Here is a 20,473-nt window from a genome sequence, read left to right as displayed (position 1 = left end):
AGTCAGTGGGCAATAGTAAAGTTGATCTCACTCAAAATACACAATGTTAGAAAACAAAGTCAAGCCAGAACTCTACACACCCCGCAAAATAAAGATGCCCTGCTGGTTACATAGACAAAAACTAAACTGCAAAAAAAGACACTGAAAGTACCCAATTATTCTTTCTTCTTTTAAATTTTTTTTTAATGTTCATTTATTTTTGAGAGAGAAAGACAGAGACAGAGAGCAAGTGGGGAAGGGGCAGAGAGAGGGAGACACAAAATCGGAAGCAGGCTCCAGGCTCTGAGCTGTTAGCACAGAGCCCGACGCACGGCTTGAACTCATGAACTGTGAGGTCATGACCTGAGCCAAAGTCGCATGCTGAACCTACTGGGCCACCCAGGCCTCTCATAAAAGTATTCAAGTATTCTTAAAGCTGCGTATGTGGCAGTTCAACTCCCCACAGGCAAAAACCTCATGGGATTTACAGCTTCTTATTTTATGCTCTTCTAATAAGGGACTCTGAACCAAATCTTATTCCCCAACCTTTAGCCACTTCCTGGGTGAACCGTAAGATTTATTTCCTCTGTTAGGGACATTTTCAGACTTTTATGAGGCAGAAATCTGGTGCAATGGAACAAATTTCCCATTCACTGTTTTCACTGCTTCAGTAGATCCTTTGTAAACTGGGTAGGAAATGTGTTAAACTCGGTCTTCCCCCAAGAAACCTTCTTGAGATACTGGGCTTTCCGTTCAATCTAAGCACACTAACCCCTTCTTTAAAATTACCAACAACCAGTACTTTATGCCCTGTAAGCAGAGAATGGCACAGTTGAGCCTCAATCAAGGCTTCTGAATTAAGTCTTTTTTTTCCTTCTTCTTCAACCTTCTAATTTCTTTGCATTGGAAAAGTTTCCAAGGCTCCTCAATGAAAGATGGAAACATTAAAATGTATGGTTTTACTGAGAGCAAGGGAATTCCTGGAGATGGTATGCATGTAAAAAAAAAAAAAAAAAAAAAAAAAGTTTAACATGTTCGTTGACAAATAATTTTGCAAATAAATTTGGCAAGGCAGAGAAAAACAGTCACCCTTTAAAACATAGTTGGTGGGAACAAAAATGGGTATACTCTTTCAAAAGGGCAATTTGGCAACTTGGTCGAAAACTTTTCCTCTGTGAATATCCTTTAACTCAGCGGCTCTGCTTCTAGGATGGATGCTGAGGAAGTAAGTATGTGTCAAAGATTTAGCTATAAGCGCATCTGTCACAGTATGTGACATGTTCTACAAAAAATGGAAACAACCTCAATGCCTCTAAATAGAGGATTAGTAAAATAAATTATGTTATTTCTATAATAAGTATTCACTCATCGAAAATAACATTATATGGGACGCCTGGGTGGCTCAGTCGGTTGAGCATCTGACTCTTGATTTCAGCTCAGGTCATGATCGGTTCATGGGTCTGAGCCCCGCATCGGGCTCTACGCTGGCAACGTGGATTCTTTCTCTCTCTCCCTCTCTGCCCCTCCCCTCCTTGCGTGCGCTCTCTCTCTCTCTCTCTCAAAATAAATAAATATTTTTAAAAAATTTTTTTAAGAAAATAACATTATAGATGATATTAACTTGTCCAGATATTTATAATATGTTGCAATATATAACATAATATGATATATGTAATATAATATGATATAATATAATATAATTATATAATACATTGCAAGCTAAAATAATAGGCATAATACAAATTTTTGATTAAAAACTTATATAAATATGCTATTTTTCATTAAATCTAAAATGCCATCAATTATATGATTTAACATATCACTGAGAAAGAAAAGAATACTGCCAATTAAGCTTGTATATTACATTTTGATTTTAAAGTTTAAATGTGAAATAACAAGCATATCAAAATCAACAAAATGTAGAGGGTGTGTGAAAATTTTTGCGACGTCAGTGTAGGGAAGAATTTTAGACAAGACCCAAATGGTACATGAAGATTAACAAACTTGGCCACTTTAAATTTTGAACTCCTGTACAATGAAAGATAACGTTAAAAAGTGAAAAGACAAGCCACAGACTGGAAGAAAATATCTGCAATGCATGTAATTGAAAAGCAAGGAGTCCCCAGCTTATATTAAGAAACCTTACAGATTAAAGAGAAAAAGACAAATGGTTAAATAGAAGAACGAACAAAAATGTATGAACAGGCAACTCACGAAGAAGGAAATCAAAGAACCAAATAAAAACATGTGAGAAGAGGGGCGCCTGGGTGGCGCAGTCGGTTAAGCGTCCGACTTCAGCCAGGTCACGATCTCGCGGTCCGTGAGTTCGAGCCCCGCGCCAGGCTCTGGGCTGATGGCTCGGAGCCTGGAGCCTGTTTCCGATTCTGTGTCTCCCTTTCTCTCTGCCCCTCCCCCGTTCATGCTCTGTCTCTCTCTGTCCCAAAAATAAATAAACGTTGAAAAAAAATTAAAAAAAAAAAACATGTGAGAAGAGGTTCAATGTCAGTGGTAATCAACGACATTCAAATTAAAACCACAAAGAGATACACCACTCACGGACATTAAGCTGGCCAAAATGAAAAAAACAAAAAAATCTCACAATTTTAAGTTTTAGCAGGAATGCTTAGTATGTATGCTCATGGGAATGTAAGAATCGGTGAGCAGTTTGATAGTATCTAGTAAAACTGAAGATCTTCAATCCCTACAGTGACATTCCAGGTCCAGCATATGCCTTAAAAGAACAGACACAGAGACAAAAAGACATGCACACAAAAACTTCATTGTAGCGTTGTTTATAATTGTGAAGAGATAATAATATAAAATATGAAAACATTTATTTATTGTTATATCATTAAATTTACAAATGGAAGATATAAATTACGTATAAAATATTACTAAATATGTTTGTTAAAATAATATAGATGTGTAAAGATATGTTTACATAAATTTTTATATTTTATATTTATATATCAGATATAGGGTAAGTATAAATAAATGTGAATTATAAATAAAATGCTATCTATTCATACTATAGAATACCTTGTAGCACTTTCAATGAATGTACCAAGTTCCACCTTATCTCTGTATACAGGGAAGGGAATCGGGAAGAGGCTCACGGAGACTTTCTAATGTATTTGTAATTTCTTCATCAAGAGGTTAAAAAAGGGAAGTCTGTAGTAAATATAGCATAATGCTACAATCTGATACAGCTGGGTGGTGATAGGTATTTCTTACATTACACTCCATTCTTACCTGCGTGCTTAAAATATTTTATGATAAAAAAATAAATTTTAAAAGCACAAGCTGTAAGACGATCAGATTTTGGTAGGCATGTTTTTATGTGTATGTGTCTGTATATGTGGTCCTGGGCAAATTGCTTCAAAGGTCTCCCATTCTGCAAATGAGGATAAAAGCAGCTACCACACAGAGCGTTGTGAAAACTGCACCAAATAATCCACGGGCAAAACTTAGCAGCCCCTACACACTGTAAATGCCGAACACATGTTAGCTATTACTAATGGTCAGGAAAAAACACACACAGTCTGCAAAGCACCAATGCTTAAATCTGGGTGTTTGTTATTGTTGTTGTTCTTTCTTCTCCGTTTTCTTTTTCTACTTAGAATCTTTTTTAATTTTAAATGCTACTGAGAATGTGAAATCATTTACCTAGTCATTAACAAACACTTCTCACTCCGTCTCCCTAGAAGCCAGGTCCTGTGCTAGGAGCTGGGGATACAAAGATGGACGTAACACTCTCTGCTCTTGTGGAACTCTCCAGAAAGTGTAGTAAAAATGGATATTCGTAATTACACATGAAGAGATACACATAATAGTGTGAGAACATCTCACGGGCCAGCCTTGGACAACAGAAGAGTCTTCGGAAGTAAGGTTTCCTTCTGAGATGATGAGGAGGAAGCCAGAAGCATGCACTATTCAGCATTACCTAAGCATGTAATAATCCTTGCACAGCCAAGAACTAAACCATATTCAGCAAAAAAGGCACCGAGTCTCCCAGTACAATCCTTTAATCTGGTGCTACTCAAAGCATAGTCCGTGGCCCAAACTGTTACTGTTTAGCAAAAAAAAAGTACAGAAGTTTCCAAGCATTTAGAAACTTTTGTACCAATCTGGCATTGCCACAATATCTAAATTTATGTGATCGGTGGATAAGTAGAGAACAAAAGTATAAGGATTCTTAACGGATTGAAAATATGAAAATAAAACAAAAAAGGCAGGGGTGGGGGGGACTGGTTCCACACAGTGTAAGAAGTACTGGTTTTAAACTCCTTGGGTAAGGATCTTTGGCGAGTGCCAAAAATGAGTTTGGAATGAAATGCAATGGCAGCGGCTGGTTTATAACTTAGCAGAGAAGCTCCAAATTCCAACGTCTCTTAAAGCTCTCTACAAACAAAACGTCCGAGAGCTCTTAGCAGATTATCATCCTTGACAGTGTCTGAAGGAGCACCTGGAGAAAAGGGCCTCTGGGTCTCCATACCCGGGTGTGGAGGCAGGGGAGATGGCAAACCCAAAAGATCTAGAAAACACCCCTCCTCAATTAATTCTACTTTGAGGCAGGAAACAGACAGGCCAGCCAATGACTGCGGGAGAAAAAGGACGGTGTGAAATGGCAGTGCTGAGGTAAGTCGGCAGTCCAAACACAACGGCCTCCCTTATGTAAGAAACCACAGCAGAGCGCAGGCCGCCAGAGGAAAATAATGTGCCTCTGTGCGCGAGGGACTGAGCGAGCTGCAGAGCCCAGGACGCACTTAGAGTTTATCTAAGCCATGTACGCACGCTCTGTTAATGAGCGTCTGGTTCCCAAAGTGGGCTCGGTGCTGATAAAAAACAGATGCAGGGCCAGCTGATCAAAGTGGCCTCACTCCCCACCGCCCACTGCCTGGACCACTATCTCACCATGTCTCCCGAGCCTTCCTGGCACCCCCTTCTTTGATGCACATTTGCAACCTGAAAATGCCACACCCTTCCAGTTGGCTTCTTTCATGTTAATTAAATTTCAAAGTACAGACAGCTGGAGGGTTTGGACGCAGGGAGAGAGAAAAGGGACGAGGGGTGCCCTGTTTGTGGGCTTCCACAGCCCAGCCTCCAGGAGCCTTCAGTCCTTAAAACATGCAGACGTGTGTAACCTCTTCAAGACCAGAGTCGCAACTATCGCAGAAAGGCAACACAGCAACCAGGAAGATGGGCCCTTGGGTTCCCCAAGTGAACCTGCTCTATCGCTCAGTTGAGCAGATGAGGTTGGGAAGAGACAGTCGGCTGGATGCCTTGATAAAGCAGGGCTGCGTGGCTCAGAAATGCCTTAGCAAAGAGGACACATGCCCCGCCGTATCTGCCAGTGCACAAGGACCCCTAGTGAGCAGGGAAGAGCGTCCCCCACCCTGCGAGAGACATATTTCAACCCAAAGCCAGTCAAACCCAGTGGGTGACAGCCTTCCACTGTCGCCTCTGGGAAGAAAGTGCAATATTCCTGTCACAGTTGCTATTTGAAGCGTCAAAGAAGCAGAACACATTCGTGCAGGTGGAAGAAAAAAAAAAGATGGCACTTAAATTTATTCATTACGAATACATCTGGGGGGCCTACTTTGTGTCAGGCTCCTGTCACCATGACTTTTATAGCCCACCGGGGCAGAGAGATGCGAAAGAAGCAAATACACTTTGTGAGAAGAGTTACAGTAGGCACGGCAGTTCGACCTTGTCTGCCAGGGATCAAGGAAGGATTCCCAGGGGAAGTGCTGACTGATTAATGGAAAAAACAGTGAGTGTTAGGAAAGAGAGACCTGCATGGTGGAGGGTCCTAAGTCCAGAGAAAGGGAGGTCCATCTGTCAAACCAACCTAAGTTATTAAGGCTAGAGCTTAGAGAGCAAGGCAGAGAGAGTCTTCCATGGAAGGTCGGAGGGGTAGGTGGGGTCATATGGTGTGGGGCTTTTTAGGCCTGATTAAGGATTTGAGAATTTATCCCCAACGACAGTAGGCAGCCGTGGTAGCATTCTCGGTGTGAAATGTCATTATTCAGAGGTTGATTTAAAAAGGTTAAAATTACGTTTAAGAAAAAAAAAAGGGGGGGGGGGGGCGCCTGGATGGCTCGGTTGGTTGAACGTCCGACTTCGGCTCAGGTCATGATCTCACGGTCCGTGAGTTTGAGCCCCGCGTCGGGCTCTGTGCTGACCGCTCAGAGCCTGGAGCCTGTTTCCGATTCTGTGTCTCCCTCTCTCTCTGCCCCTCCCCAGTTCATGCTCTGTCTCTCTCTGTCTCAAAAATAAATAAACGTTTACAAATAAAAATAAATAAAAATAAATAAAATAAAATAAAAATAAATAAAATAAAATAAAATAAAATAAAATAAAATAAAATAAAATAAAACAAAACAAAATAAAATAAAATGGTTAAAATCGGTCTCCTGACTCCTAAAGCCAAGATACCAGGAGTAAAGGAATAACCGCTCTTGTCTGGATCTCCTGAACTTGTAAAGAAGCTGGTGTGGTGATGGTAGGTCTGTGGCTTGGAAGGGTCACTGCAGGAGGCATGTCCTCTCCGACTTGCCATCACAGAGCAGTGAACCGGAAACACGCCATCCTCATGCCACACACCCAGCAGTCCTGGGGGCAATCTCCAATCTCCTGGGCCTGAGACAGCCTGCAAAGTACCGAGCTCCCTACTGTCTTAGGGGTTGCTGCCTTAGGATGGAAAACTGGGTCTCAATACCCTTCTCCGGACTGTCATACATGTCCCACACAGGGGACCCACACACGGATCTCATCACATTCTAAATGCTCTACGGAAAAGAGAGTGTTCAAACTCTACCTCAGAAAAGTGTTCAGCCTCTGGCAAAGGTGGGGGTGGGGAATCGGCTTCCCTGGGCTGCTCCATCTGCCAAACTCAGAATAAAGAGTGTTTTCAGAGCCTGGAGTTTTCCAGCTGCCTGGAAACAGGAAGAGCCCAATCCCAGAGAACAGTAACCCTCACACACACCCTACATAAAGACATGTTGAGCCATTAGCCCTAATTGCCTGTGACTGACACAGGAGCGAAGCCGGCCTTCCAGGCATTTGCTCAGCGAAAAGAAAACAAACAGCTCACAGGGGACACGAGCAGCCATTTTCTCTCCTTTCTGCCAAAATGATTCTGCTCTGTTCCCCCCAAATTACAGCATACAGATTTGAAATTACATACCAAACAAAGGTCTTTCTAGTATCCTTTACCACATATAAAAGAGAAAATAAATCTCTGTAGGGAAGAGCTGGACACAAGCAATTGGTTATTAATCTTCTCGCAAAATCAAAAACTTCACAAAAACTTTTCAGAGGCACCTCTCAATACCCCAATTCTCTCCAGGTTTGAGGTATTAGAAACTATTTGCAATACTCTTCATTTATTCATCATACTTTATTAAGAAATATGTTAAGTAGTATGCCAAATGCTAAGAATGTGATATGTATGTGGTAAAAATCACATCTGCCTTCAGATTTACGATTTTTGTTTCTAACAAGTGGGTTTTCTAAAAAGGCTTAAGAACACATGGCATATTATACATCAAGCTAGAGACCATGCGTCCTTCCCCTTTCCCTTATGAATTAATTACAAGGGTACAGAGGACCCACCTACATGCCACCACCACCACCACCAGCCAGACCACAGCGACTGTGGTGATACGGACACTGGTTTCCTCAGTACCAAACTGATAACTAGGACGGACCCTGGGACCACAATAGGATGGGCCCTGACTATGACTGGTAGTTGCTGAGATAAGACTTCATTTCTCAGTTCAGAACCATTCCCTTCCTTTATGGCTCCTCCACAGCCAATTCAAAAATATTCACCAATTGGAACATCCTCCATTGGGTGAGCGCTTCACACATGCCCTGAACTTCCTGGAGAGCTATGCATGATGGTTAATCCCCCCTTACACAGACGGTAAGCCATTTGAGCAAGGTCACATAGGGCCCAGTGGGGATTTGAAGCCAGATTGATTTGATTCCCAGGTCCATGCTTTAATCTCTATTTGCTACCTAGTCAAACTGGAACTTCCCTTGGTCTTAGTGGAGCCATCTTCTTATCATCCAAGGTCTTTACTGTCTAAACCATAGGATGGCAAGAAAACTAGTAGTGCATGTTAATTACCATCAGCCCCGGCTACAGGAGTAATATACAGTAATATTCAGAGCCTAAAGCCCTCTATAGACTGTTAAGATAAAGAGAGAAAAGCTGTTTTCTAAGCAGGATCTAGGCAAACACCCTCCAAAGACTAAGGAAGGCAAAATGAGCTCCTTGTTCCATAAAAGCCACACTCTTTTTTCCAAGTCGTGGTATAAGGTAGCATTGATTCTGCCCCTGATGATTTAGATTCTTTTTAAGATTTATGGAGAACGAGCAGGTCTTCTACACCTCCCTCGCTCCTATGCATGGCAGCGTCCCCAGAGACCACGAGCCACGAGGTAATAAATAACCACGTTGTTTCTGTCCTAGCGAAGGAGCCTCAGATTTGAGTGGGGGTAGCACTGCTGGAAGGCTACTCACCCAGCAGGCAGAGCATCAAGGGCCTGAGCAGACGCCGGGAGCTGCTGTGTGCCTGAAGTGCTGGGCTCCTCGCCTTCCGCCGGTGTGGCTGGAACAGGGAGAGACACTGCAGTGGGGTTCGGGGTCACACTCGACACCGCAGCAGGCGAGGGTGCCACACCAACAACAGAGGACTCTTCAGGATCAGTGGCTGCAGCGGGTTCATCATTCACTGGAAGTACAGAAATCATATTCAAGAGATCGACTCAGACTTGTGTTTACGTTTACTAGATTTTTCACTTAAAGTGGTAACACAGTACCTTATAATTTTACCATGCATGTATCTGGTGACAGCAAAAAGTTCTACAAAACATAACTTTGGAAATGAGAGCAAGTCAGTAATGGCCTGTCCCCACTTCCTCCCCACCCCCACCAAAAAAAATCGGGAGATGGATCTGAAATAAATATAATAAGTGTTACCTCTTTTTTATACTTTCATTGAATTTTTCTAACATATTATGATCACATATTGCAATAAAAGAGTAGCAGGAAGGAGGGTAACAGGGAGGTGTGTTGGTACTAAATGAAGCAAGCCAATGCCACGTTTATAGGGTCATATTCCTCTCTTTAAACTTGTCATTTGTCTGCTGGGTACAAATGGTAACTTCCTTCAAAAAGCTCTCTCTACTCGCAGAGGCCAAAATTTCCAACAATGTGTTTGTTCTTTCAAAGACTCATGCTCAAAGTACGGAACAAAGATGAATACTGCAGATGAAAAAGATGGGCTCTAAAGATAAAGGACTTGTCTTCAAGGTAACAATAGACAAAGAGACAGAAGTCAAATAAGCCTGTTCCGAGTCTCCTTATTTCTCCATTTCTTTATTTCTTTGATGACCACTCATGTTCACAAGGACTCCAAGACACTGCAATATCCTCCCACTCCAAAAGGGATCAAAGTTTCCGAAGAATTCTGCGAAAGTAGATAAGCCATAGGCAGAGAATTTTCTATATGTGATTGCACATATGCACATTTGTACTAGAATTTTGTAGGAAAACCTCTTAGGTGTGATTTCAGCTCATCTGTCTAATTCAGAAATTCTTTTTGCGGTTTCAAATGCAACAAACGTACTATCTAGATTCTTCTTACACACTTCGTCTGACAGGAGCTTGCTACAGAGCCATTCCATTGTTGAACAGATGTACCTGCCGGCAGGTTTTCCTCATGTTAAGTAAGTGGATTCCATTAACTGATCTTAGCTCCCAGCCCCACACAATGCAGACTAAGTACCCGGCCACCCCCTTTCTCATCCACCTTCTCCAGGTAGAAGGCCTGCTCTTGCTTTAATGTTTCTAGGCCCTTCCCTTCTTATCACCAGGCTGCTTTCTTCTAGGTATCTTCTTCTACTGCCTCTCCTCAATAATGACAGCAGGAACGGAACAAAATAAATCAGATCCCATCAGACCAGCGCAGTCAGCTTTCCGATAGAAGTGGTATTAGTTAACTTGTACAGAACCCCAGTGTATGCCAGGCAAAGTGCAAAGCATTTTGGATTCTCTCATGTCAGCCCCACATACAACCGTACACATTCGGTACAATTAATATCCCCAGTTTACAGTTGTGGCAACTGAGGCTCAAAGAGGTTAAATAACCTGCTGAGGTTGACGGGCACCTAATTCACACCCTGACTGCCTGCCTCCAGAGCCTGAACTACTCATTTACCATGCTCTGCTTCTCCCTCTTGGCACATCCTCTAAAGCAAGCCAAGATTGTAACAACTCTGAAGCAACCATATAATCTTCTTGGCTAACCTGAGACTGGTAACCAGCTGAAACCAAAATTTCTTCACAGGCTGTGATGCCGCTTGATCTTAAGAAATGGAAAAGAGCCTAGGGACTACCTGTGATCAATCCATTTGCTTTCTCCCCAGTGTATGAAATACGGTCTGGCACACATCAGCTAAATTAGTTGTTTAATAAATGGCTCCATCTCATGCAACTGGTGTTTCCCCAATACAAATGCAAGACTTCATACTTCTATTTCCTATTCTACCTCAGCCGAATTAGTAAAACACAGCAGATGACAATTCTCTTCATGCAAATCTATAAATTTTACTCAATTCCAATACAAAAAAAACCATCACATTTTTGAGAACTAAATAAATTTACTCTAAAAGTTATAAGAAAAACTAGGGGCTCCTGAGTGGCTCAGCTGGTTAAGCTTTGGCTTAGGTCATGATCTCGCAGTTTGCGGGTTTGAGCCCCACATCAGGCTCTGTGCTGACAGCTCAGAGCCTGGAGCCTGCTTCGGATTCTGTGTCTCCCCCTCTCTGTGTCCCTCCCCAGCTCACACTCAGTTTCTCTCTCTCTCTCTCTCAAAATTAACATTAAAAAAAATTTTTTTTTAATTTTAAAAGTTTTAAGAAAAACTAAATGCAGAAGAACAGCCACCAAAATTCTAAAGAAGAGTGTTGTGGAGAGACAGGTAATTCTCTAAAGTATTAACACACCATCAGGCCACAACAATTAAAACAATGTGGTACTGATATACGAATAAGCAGATGGTGATGAAATTAATAAGGAACTCCAGAAACAGAATTAAATACACATAAGAATTTAGTATATGACAAAGGTGGCATTTTAAATGACTGCAGTAAAGAGATTATTCAATAAATATTGCTGTGATGACTGGGTAATATACTGGGGGAAAAAATGAGTTTTATCCCTACCTTACTCGTTTTATGAAAATGAATTCCACATGAATCCAAAATTTTGACATAAGAAATGAAACTTAAAAGAAAGTAAACAGAGGAGGTTACTTTTATCTCAAAGTGTAAAAGACTTTTTGAAGTATCACACAAAATCGAGAAGACATAAAAGATGGATGAATTCAACTACATTAAAGTTTTTTTTAATTTAAGTGGCAAAAAAAAAAATCACAAGCAAAATCAAAATCAAAGAAAAACCAGTTGGGGAAAATTATTACCAACCCATATTACAGACTAATGGCTAATTTCTTTGATATGAAAAGAACCTCTACAAATCAATTAGAAAAAGACCAAAAACATGCACAGACATTTCAGAGTAGAGGAAGTACAAATTACCTCTAAACGTATAAAAGATGCTCAATTTCAATTACGAGATGAGAAATGTAATTGAAGACTATGATGAAATACCATTGTTTAACCTATCAGATTGGTAAGAACAAAAATAGTTAATCGCACGCTCATAAGGGTGTAGGAAGAACTGGCATTTTCACCTATCACTGGTAGGAGTAGAAATTATTAGAACATCTCTGGAGAACAGTTGGCAATATTAAAAAATTTAATTTTTTTATTATTTAATTTTGAGAGAGAGAAAGATGCGAGGCGGGGGGCGGGGGGGGGGGGGAGGGGTAGGCAGGCAGAGAGAAAGAGAGACACAGAATCGGAAGTAGGCTCCAGGCCCTGAGTTGCCAGCACAGAGCCCAACGCGGGGCTCAAACTCAGGAATGGTGAGATCATGAGCTGAGCCAAAGTCAGGCGCTTAACCAACTGAGCCACTCAAGCACTCCAGCGATAATGAGAAATGTAAATGCATTCATAGGGAGCGGGGGGAGGGAAGTGGGGATGGGTGTGGAGAACAGAGGTGGGGGAGGCCTGTATATGAAATTAAAACAGCCATGAGCCAATAATATTTAAAGACCAGGGTTAGATTCATTATAATATTATTTTTACTTTTATAAACTCAATGTTTGTGACACAGATGGACTTTGCATACCTCCATCAGGAGGCACAGAACATCTGGTTATCACCCTTTGGCAATGCTAGCAGCCGCTGGTGATTATTACCTAAACGTAAATTGGCTGTGGACTGCAAAACAGTTATATTCTAATTCTATCATTGCCTGTAAGAGAATCTGTCCCTCATCAACTCTTTGGCTACCTTGAGGTTCAGTTTGTAAAGAAAAGGCAGGAGAAATGCTTGAGTGTTTCCTTTTACTCACTGGTCTCCAAAAATGAACAGTGAAATTCTGTTTTGTGTAAAGATCATTCATTATGAGCTCTTGGATTTAAACATATTTAAAATAGTCGAATCCACGGTGATTACTGTTTTTTTTTTATGAGACTAAAATTGTCCCCATCTCTGGCTGGGTTTAGCAGAGAAGGAAAGAGGCAAAGCTCTTCAAGTTTGCTTCAGATTCTATGCGAACATTTCTAAGATAATTATTAAATGCGAAGGTGCAGAACAGCATATATATTGTGCTACCGTGTGTGTGTGTGTTTTCAAAGAATATGTGTGCATATGCTTGTACAGTCAAAGAATAGCTTTGAAAGAATCATAAGGAACACAACAGTGACTGCCTCCGGGGAGGAAACTGGAGGCTACAGGGCTGGAACAGGAAGGACACTTTACACTGTTTGAGCTACTTATACTTTTAAAATTTTCAGAATGTACATGTACTACCTGTTAAAAATAATTATTATGAGACTGTTGACCAGGAAAAGAACAAAAGCAGAGGCCCATTTTCCATGCCAATGGAAAAGACCCTCCAATCTAGTTAGAAGGGTTCCCACCAGGGCGCCTGGGTGGCTCAATGAGTTGAGCAGTTAAGCGCTGACTCTTGATTTCCACTCGGGGCATGCTCTCACGGCTCATGGGATCACCATCCAACTCTGACCTAAAGCCTGCTTGGGATTCTCTCTTTCCTTTTTTCTTGGGTTCTCTCTCTCTCTCAAAATAAATAAATAAATATAAAAAAAAAAATAAAGAAATCCATTTCAAAAAAAAAAGGGGGGGTTCCCACCAGGATTGTATCTGTCCACAGACCCACCCGAGAGCCTGGGATCCACCACGGTAGCTCATCTGTTTTGAAGCTTTGTGCTATGCTTTGATTTGGAAATAGAGTATGAGAGCCAGGTATCCTCGAGCTGACAACTTTGTGTCCATGCTTATACTCTTCTGTTCTCAAAAAGTGTATGTGTGTGTACACATATACACACATTCTTAGAATGTGAGAGCTTGAAAGAACCTCAGAAATAAATCCACCCATCACAGCTTATATCCAGAAGACACTGAAGTTCAGACAATTAACAATGAAGTCACTGGCCTACAGTCACAATGATAAACCAGTGAGAGTCCCCTAATCAAGCCATGAAGTGGCTTCAATTAGAGGAAAAAAACTGGACTGAGAAAGACAAGAAGTTAGAATTTAGTCATGCCTTACAGAATTGCTGTATTTTACATTTTAGCTCTATTCAAACCATATTGTCAATGTTCTCTATTAATCCTAATGATGTGATATACACAACTTACCTCCCCTCAAAGACTGCATCCTTCTTGAGAACAAGGGAAAATTTGTTTCCTTCATTTTTCACTACTTCCACTCTCTGTCTCCTATGACCTTGCCTACACCCCCCTGCTCATTTCAGCCCCTCTCTCCACTATTTAGACGAGACTGATCCCCTTTGTGGATCCCACAACACCTGTGGTCCCAGCTACTCAAACACACAGCCCCTGTGACATCTGCTGTGCTGGTACTTAGGAAACAGTGTCTGGAGCTTCTTTTTTAAAAAGAGATTATAAGGCAGAAACCTTATTTTGTAATTCTTTACACCATCCATGGTGCTTAGCAAAATGGCATTTGACAAATATTTGTTCACTAAATACTTGCTGGACTAAATCTAATAATCTAGGGAAAGAAATCTGAAATAAAACCACCTGATATTTATGTAACACTATCAATTGCAAAGCCGTTTCTTTCCTTTTCATTTTTATTTTGGAATAATTTTAGACTTCTAGAAAAGTTGCAAAGAGAAGGGAAGCAAAAATATAAAAACAGGGAGACTCTTAAATATGGAGAACAAACTGAGGGTTGCTGGAGGGGTTGTGGGAGGGGGAGGGGCTAAATGGGTAAGGGGCATTAAGGAAGACACTTGTTGGGATAAGCACTGGGTGTTATACACAAGGGATCAATCACTGGAATCTACTCCTGAAATTATTGTTGCACTATGTGCTAACCAACTTGGATATAAATTAAAAAATAAATTTAAAAAAACAGAATATCTAAGTTTTCAAAAAACAAAAGTTGGAAAGATAGTACAAAGATAGCAATATTAGGGGAAACTGAGTCAAGGGCATATTATCTTATATAAGCATAGCACATTTGTCAAAGCTAAAAAATGAACACCAATGTATTACTATTAATTAAACTTACGACTTTATTTGGATTCGCCAGCTTCTCCGCTAAGGTCCTTTTTATGTTACAAGAACCAATCCAGGATCCTGCAGTGTCTTTAGCAAATTTTTTTCATTAGCCCATTTATCTGCCCAATAGCTCTGTGAGGAAGATGCTATTCCCATCGTATTTAAGACAAAACTGAAGCTCACAGAGGTTCCACCCAGACAGCGCCACGCAGGTAGCAAACAGCAAAACCAGTATTCAAATCCAGAATACCATTAAGTAAAAACAACGGAGGGACAGGAGGAGAAATGAAGATTGCTTTGACGGTTTTCCTGTACCAAGACGACAGGGTAAATGGGGCAAGTAGGTAAAATGGCAGTTGAATGGCCTCTGGTTTCCGCAACAAGGAGTATTTCACAAGGTTCCCTCTGTGATGTTGGTTAAACACTCTAACTTTATGAATCAGATATTCATTCAGGGCTGAGACATACTTGTCACAGTTAGCCAAAAAAAGATCAGGATTTGTAAATTCTTGTTCTTAATCCCGGACATGCTGCCAGCTCACTGTGTGTTCCAAGATCTTCAGGTGTGTGCAGAGTAGTGTGGGGTTCTTGGTATACAAAGCCCCCACATCCAGGCATGGCGAAGGCAACTGCCAACAATGGAAACTTTTTAAACTGAAGATCAGCTCATAATATACAATGCACAGTAAAGCAGTCACTATCTCTTGTCCATGAAACACAAGCAATGTATTTCCAAGGCAATGGACTATTCAGTTCTTCCTAAGAGCAACCAAGGGGCGCCTGGGTGGTACAGTCAGTTGGGTGTCCGACTTTGGTTCAAGTCATGATCTCATGGTTACTGAGGTCAAGCCTCGCGTTGGGCTCTGTGCTGACAGCTCAGAGCCTGGAGCCTGCTTCAGATTCTGTGTCTCCTTCGCTCTTTGCCTCTCTCCTACTTGCACTCTGTCTCCTTCTCTCAAACATTAAATAAACATTAAAAAAAATAAATAAAAAAAGAGCACCCAAACTAGAAAAACCTTTCATAATTAGCATGACATAGGGTGGGTGAGGCTTATAGAAAGAAAAACTAAATTAGATGGAAAAAAAGAAGAAAAATTAGATGAAAAACAAGAAGAGAAACTTGTAAATGGACAAAGCCATACCATGTTACCTGATGGGAAAATTTAGTCCTTTCCTGGCTAATTCACCCAATTTCCATTTACATTCCACCACGCTTCTAAAAACTCAAAGTCTGAAATTTGTTTTGAAAATGTATAAACTACCAAAGAATATCATGGAGAAATAGTTATAGGGTAGGACTAGCCTTTTGAGACATTAGAAAAACATGGAGCACCTGGGTGGCTCGGTCGGTTAAGCTCTGACTTCAGCTCAGGTCATGATCTCACCGTGATCTCACGGTTCATGAGCTGGAGTCCCACTTCAGGTGAACCTAAGCCCTGCTTCAGGTAGAACATGAGCCCCACTTTGGGTGAGCCCCACTGTGCGCTCTCTCTTTCTCGGCCCCTTGTTCACTTGTGTGCTCGCGCACACACTCGTGCTCTCTCTCTCTCAAAAAAAAATGTTCAGGCATAATTATTTTTAAATTTTCTATCTCCTTTTCTGTAAAAGCCACAGAAAATGAGAGAAAAATGTAAAACCATACATGGGGGTAAACTTACAATCATAAATGTAACATAAAACTTATACCTAAGTACTTCATATATATTAAGATGGCTATTAAAAAAAAAAATCAGGGGGCGCCTGGGTGGCGCAGTCGGTTAAGCGTCCGACTTCAGCCAGGTCACAATCTCGCGGTCCGTGAGTTCGAGCCCCGCGTCAGGCTCTGGGCTGATGGCTCAGAGCCTGGAGCCTGTTTCCGATTCTGTGTCTCCCTCTCTCTCTGCCCCTCCCCCGTTCATGCTCTGTCTCCCTCTGTCCCAAAAATAAATAAATGTTGAAAAAAAAAAATTAAAAAAAAAAAAATCAGGAAACAAGTGTTGGCAAGGATATGGAAAAACTGGAACACTCATTCATTGCTAGAGGAAATGTAAAATGGTGCATCTGCCATGAAAATAGTTTGAGGAATGCTCAAAAAGATACACAGAATTATCATACATAAAACCCATCAACTCTACTCCTAGGTTTACGGCCAAAAGAATTGAAAGCCGGGACTCAAACAGATACATGTACACCCCTATTCACAACAGCATTATTCAATATTATTCAAACTAGCCCAAGGGTAGGCACAATTGTATGTCCATCAATAGCTGAATGGATACATAAAATGTGACATTCACATACGGTAGAATGTTATTCAGCCTTAAAAAGGAATGCGATTCTGATACATGGCTACAACATGGATGAATCTGGAAAACATGACAAGTGAAATAAGCCAGAGACAAAAGGAAAAATTGTTCCACTTCTATGAGGTACCTAGAATAAATAAACTGTTAAAGAGAGTAGAAGAGAGGTTACCAAGGACTGGTGTTGGAGGGCAGATGGAAAGGAAAAAAATACTGTTTAAAGGGTACAAAGTTTCAGGGGCTCGTGGGTGGTTTGGTCTAGTAAGGAGCCAATTCTTGATTTCGTTTCAGGTCATGATCACATGGTTCATGAGGATCAAGCCCACACAGCTTGGGATTCTCTCTCTCCTTTTCTCTCTGCCCCTCCCCCACACTCTCGTGTTCTCTCTCTCTCTCACTCTCTCTCTCTCTCTCTCTCTCAAAATAAATAAATAAGCTACAGATGGATGGATAGATAGATAGATGGTACAGAGTTTCAGTTTGGGAAGATGAAAAAGTTCTAGAAGTGCATAGGGGTGGTGACAGTTGCACAACATTGAGAATGTAATTAATGCCACTAAATTACATACTTCAAATGTTTAATGCCTATGTATATTCTGCCACAATTTAAAAAAAAGCAATCTCTAATATATAAATCTCTAAAATAAACTTCCAAATATCAAGAAAAAAAAAATCAAATTCTATGAAAAAAAATCACACAAGAGGAAAGAAACGGTGGAGCAACTAATAACTAAAAACATGCAATTAGGTTCCACAATGAAGCGACACTTAAGAGCTACTAGCAAAATGATAAACCAGTATTTATAAGGTTTCAGGAAAAAAATAAACCTCATATACCATCTAATGGAAAATTCATACTGCTTTGGAATATATGATTGCTTCAATCCCTTTGGAAGGCAATCTGGTAACATACATCTGATCTCATTTCTAAACATTTGTATCCTCTGACTCAAGAACTTTATTCAGGAAGAAACAAAGCTGCGTTCAAAGACATTTGCATTAGGATTTTGTTTTACAACAGAGAAATACATAAGAATTGAAGAATGGGTAAATGAATATTAACTGTGAAGTAGTATGAGGCCTCTAAAAAAAAAAAATAAACGACAACAGACACATAGAAGCGTGTATAAAAAATAAGAGACTAAAAAAATCCCACATACCCATGCTACATAACTATAATTGTATGAAATTATTCATCAAGACAAAAGCTAACTTTGAGGTTTTAGGCACTCTATATGCTTTATATAATTTATTCCTTATAACAACTTTCTGAGATATAGACTCTTGTCCTAATTTTATTGATGAGAAAACTAAGGCCCACCACTGACCGCGGCCAGCGTGACTCCAGACTTCATGTGCATGGAAATCACATTTAAGAGACGAGTAAGAGATGTAATTTTCTTGGTAAAGTTTTCAATAAAAAGTCACAAAGTCACTCATGGCACACAAGCCTCAATGAAGTGCTATATACCATTCGTCTACTTCTCAAATGCACCACTTCCAAACCTTGGTAATATTAGGTTTTTACAGACGGGCTGCCATTCACTTTCATTTTATAAAAATGGATACTTTACAGTTGTGACAACATGAAAAAAAACACCTGGAACTCGGTTCTGTTTTTGCCCCAAATGTCTTTTTCATGCATAACTGCAGAGCACAGCCAGAAAGGCTTGCTAAATCAATCTTGTGTGTCTGTGGAAATATTTCCTGGAGGCACAGCTCGCTGCCACCACCATTTTGGAACTGGTCCTCACAGCTCTAAGAGCAGAGTATTAAAGGATGAAGATGTCCTCATTCACAGCCGCAAACTCCCTTCTTGTCTTGTGCTGCCAAAGAGTGGGCTTCTGTCTGCTCCCCAAAGGGAAGGCAAGATCTTTCTGTACCCCTTGGGTAGACGCGAAAGAGCCTACAAAGTCCAGACTGGCTGTGAGGCAAAGGTGAACCGTCATCACAGCAGAAAGGAGAGAGACGAGACGGAGGCCAAGGCCTTAGTATTTTAACAGGCAGAAATCCCCAAAACGCAACAACCGTCCCTCACAGACGGGTTCTGGGAACAGTCTAGGCATTCAGATACACCACCATAAAACATGCCCAATGCAGCTGTGGCTTTCTGAGGACACGGCTGGCACCTGCCTCGTCTGCTGAAACATAATGTTCCTGGAGATAAGGATAACACACAAAGGTACCTAAAAATAAACATAGGGGAAACACAGATCTCTTCTGGTATCCAAGGAAAGTGACTCAAAGACCATCACCATATAAAGTCAATTTACCAATAGTTTTTTATAAGAAAAGCAGAGATGACTGAAGGAAACCAGTGTCAAGGAATATAGACCCCTGAGAAACGAAGGGGTTGGTAGCCTGGCCACAGCCTCCAGGAAACAAGTGGTTCTAAAAAAACCAGTTCCCCTTCCCCATTTGTAAGGGCTGGCCCTCCTCCACAAGCGACTTCTTTCTCTAAGGGAAGCATGTTTACTGGTGTTCACGGAGCCACATCAGGTTTTCTCTAACAGAGTCCACAGCCACCACCTGGCCACCCTCTTCACACAGACTGGAGGCCAGGCCCCCGCCCCAACGCCCCCCGTGGCTGCTACGACTGGATGTTCCAGCACTTGGATATGGTGGCTGGCACAGGGACACCGGGAGGATGAGATGGTAGCCGCCTGTACTCCCCACCTCCAGCTCATCCTTCTCCTTAAGGCTCAGGGTGAGCCAGCTAACTCGATTTCTTCAAGCAGGTCCCAAACTCCAAGGAGTAAGTCAGGCCACCACAGATACACTGAAACAAGGACAGGCCGCTGCATCCTGCAGCCCGGTGCACATAATGGTATAACTAAACACCATAAACTATCAGACGGGCTCTGCAGCTCGCATCTATAGGAAAGTCACTAGAAAGGAACGCTAACCGATTTGTGCTACTCGGTATGCTGGTCTCGCAAAGAGGAGTAACAATACCACGGGAATGCTATGTGAACAGGCTTGCTGCTCCAGATCTCTGCTCTTTGGGCCACACCTCTGCTATCACAAGCATCTACAAAATTCGATGTCACATACTGATTTAAACACCTACATTTCTACAGTTTATTGAAGCAAACACCCAAGTCCATTCCCAACTGCTTCAAATTAAAACAAATGAGCAAACGATCGGCCATACTAGAGCTTTGACAATTTTCAAGACATTTAGAAAACTGGACTTCTTTTTCCTTTCTAATTCGACACCGTCCTGATGAGACAGAAGGAAAGCATGACAAAAAATGATTTGTTTTGAAATAGGTCCTTCCCTTCCCACTTACAGAGAAGTAGAATCAAGGGCAGGAAAGTTCTCTGTGGACACAGAAGGGACACCTATTCTCAAATGGGACAAATACTCTCACAGCCACAGAATGTGCCCTCCCCACCCCAATCCCATGGCACCTGGCTCTGCCCCTGGTCAGCATCCCAACCGATCCAACGGTGCCGCCATCTTCTCAAACCCAGCTCGGAGCAACAATACTTAGTCTTCTTTCTCCCTAGCCTGA

The 20,473-nt window shown here is 41.4% G+C and overlaps 1 protein-coding gene across 4 annotated transcripts in view; it reads right to left on the bottom strand.

Moving 5' to 3' along the window:
• WWP2 (WW domain containing E3 ubiquitin protein ligase 2) overlaps positions 1–20,473 on the bottom strand; it is a 150,185-nt gene that overhangs the window by 37,753 nt on the left and 91,959 nt on the right. For all 4 annotated transcript variants that reach the window (XM_045443343.1, XM_045443347.1, XM_045443346.1 and 1 more), the window contains one exon: positions 8,513–8,723. In XM_045443343.1, the coding sequence (XP_045299299.1) occupies positions 8,513–8,723 (211 nt within the window). The remainder of the gene's footprint in view (positions 1–8,512; positions 8,724–20,473) is intronic.

The sequence above is a fragment of the Leopardus geoffroyi genome, chromosome E2 (assembly GCF_018350155.1).
Source record: "Leopardus geoffroyi isolate Oge1 chromosome E2, O.geoffroyi_Oge1_pat1.0, whole genome shotgun sequence".
NCBI lineage: Eukaryota > Metazoa > Chordata > Mammalia > Carnivora > Felidae > Leopardus > Leopardus geoffroyi.
Note: the sequence above shows the minus strand (reverse complement) of the source record. Positions and strands in the feature narration are given on the sequence as shown.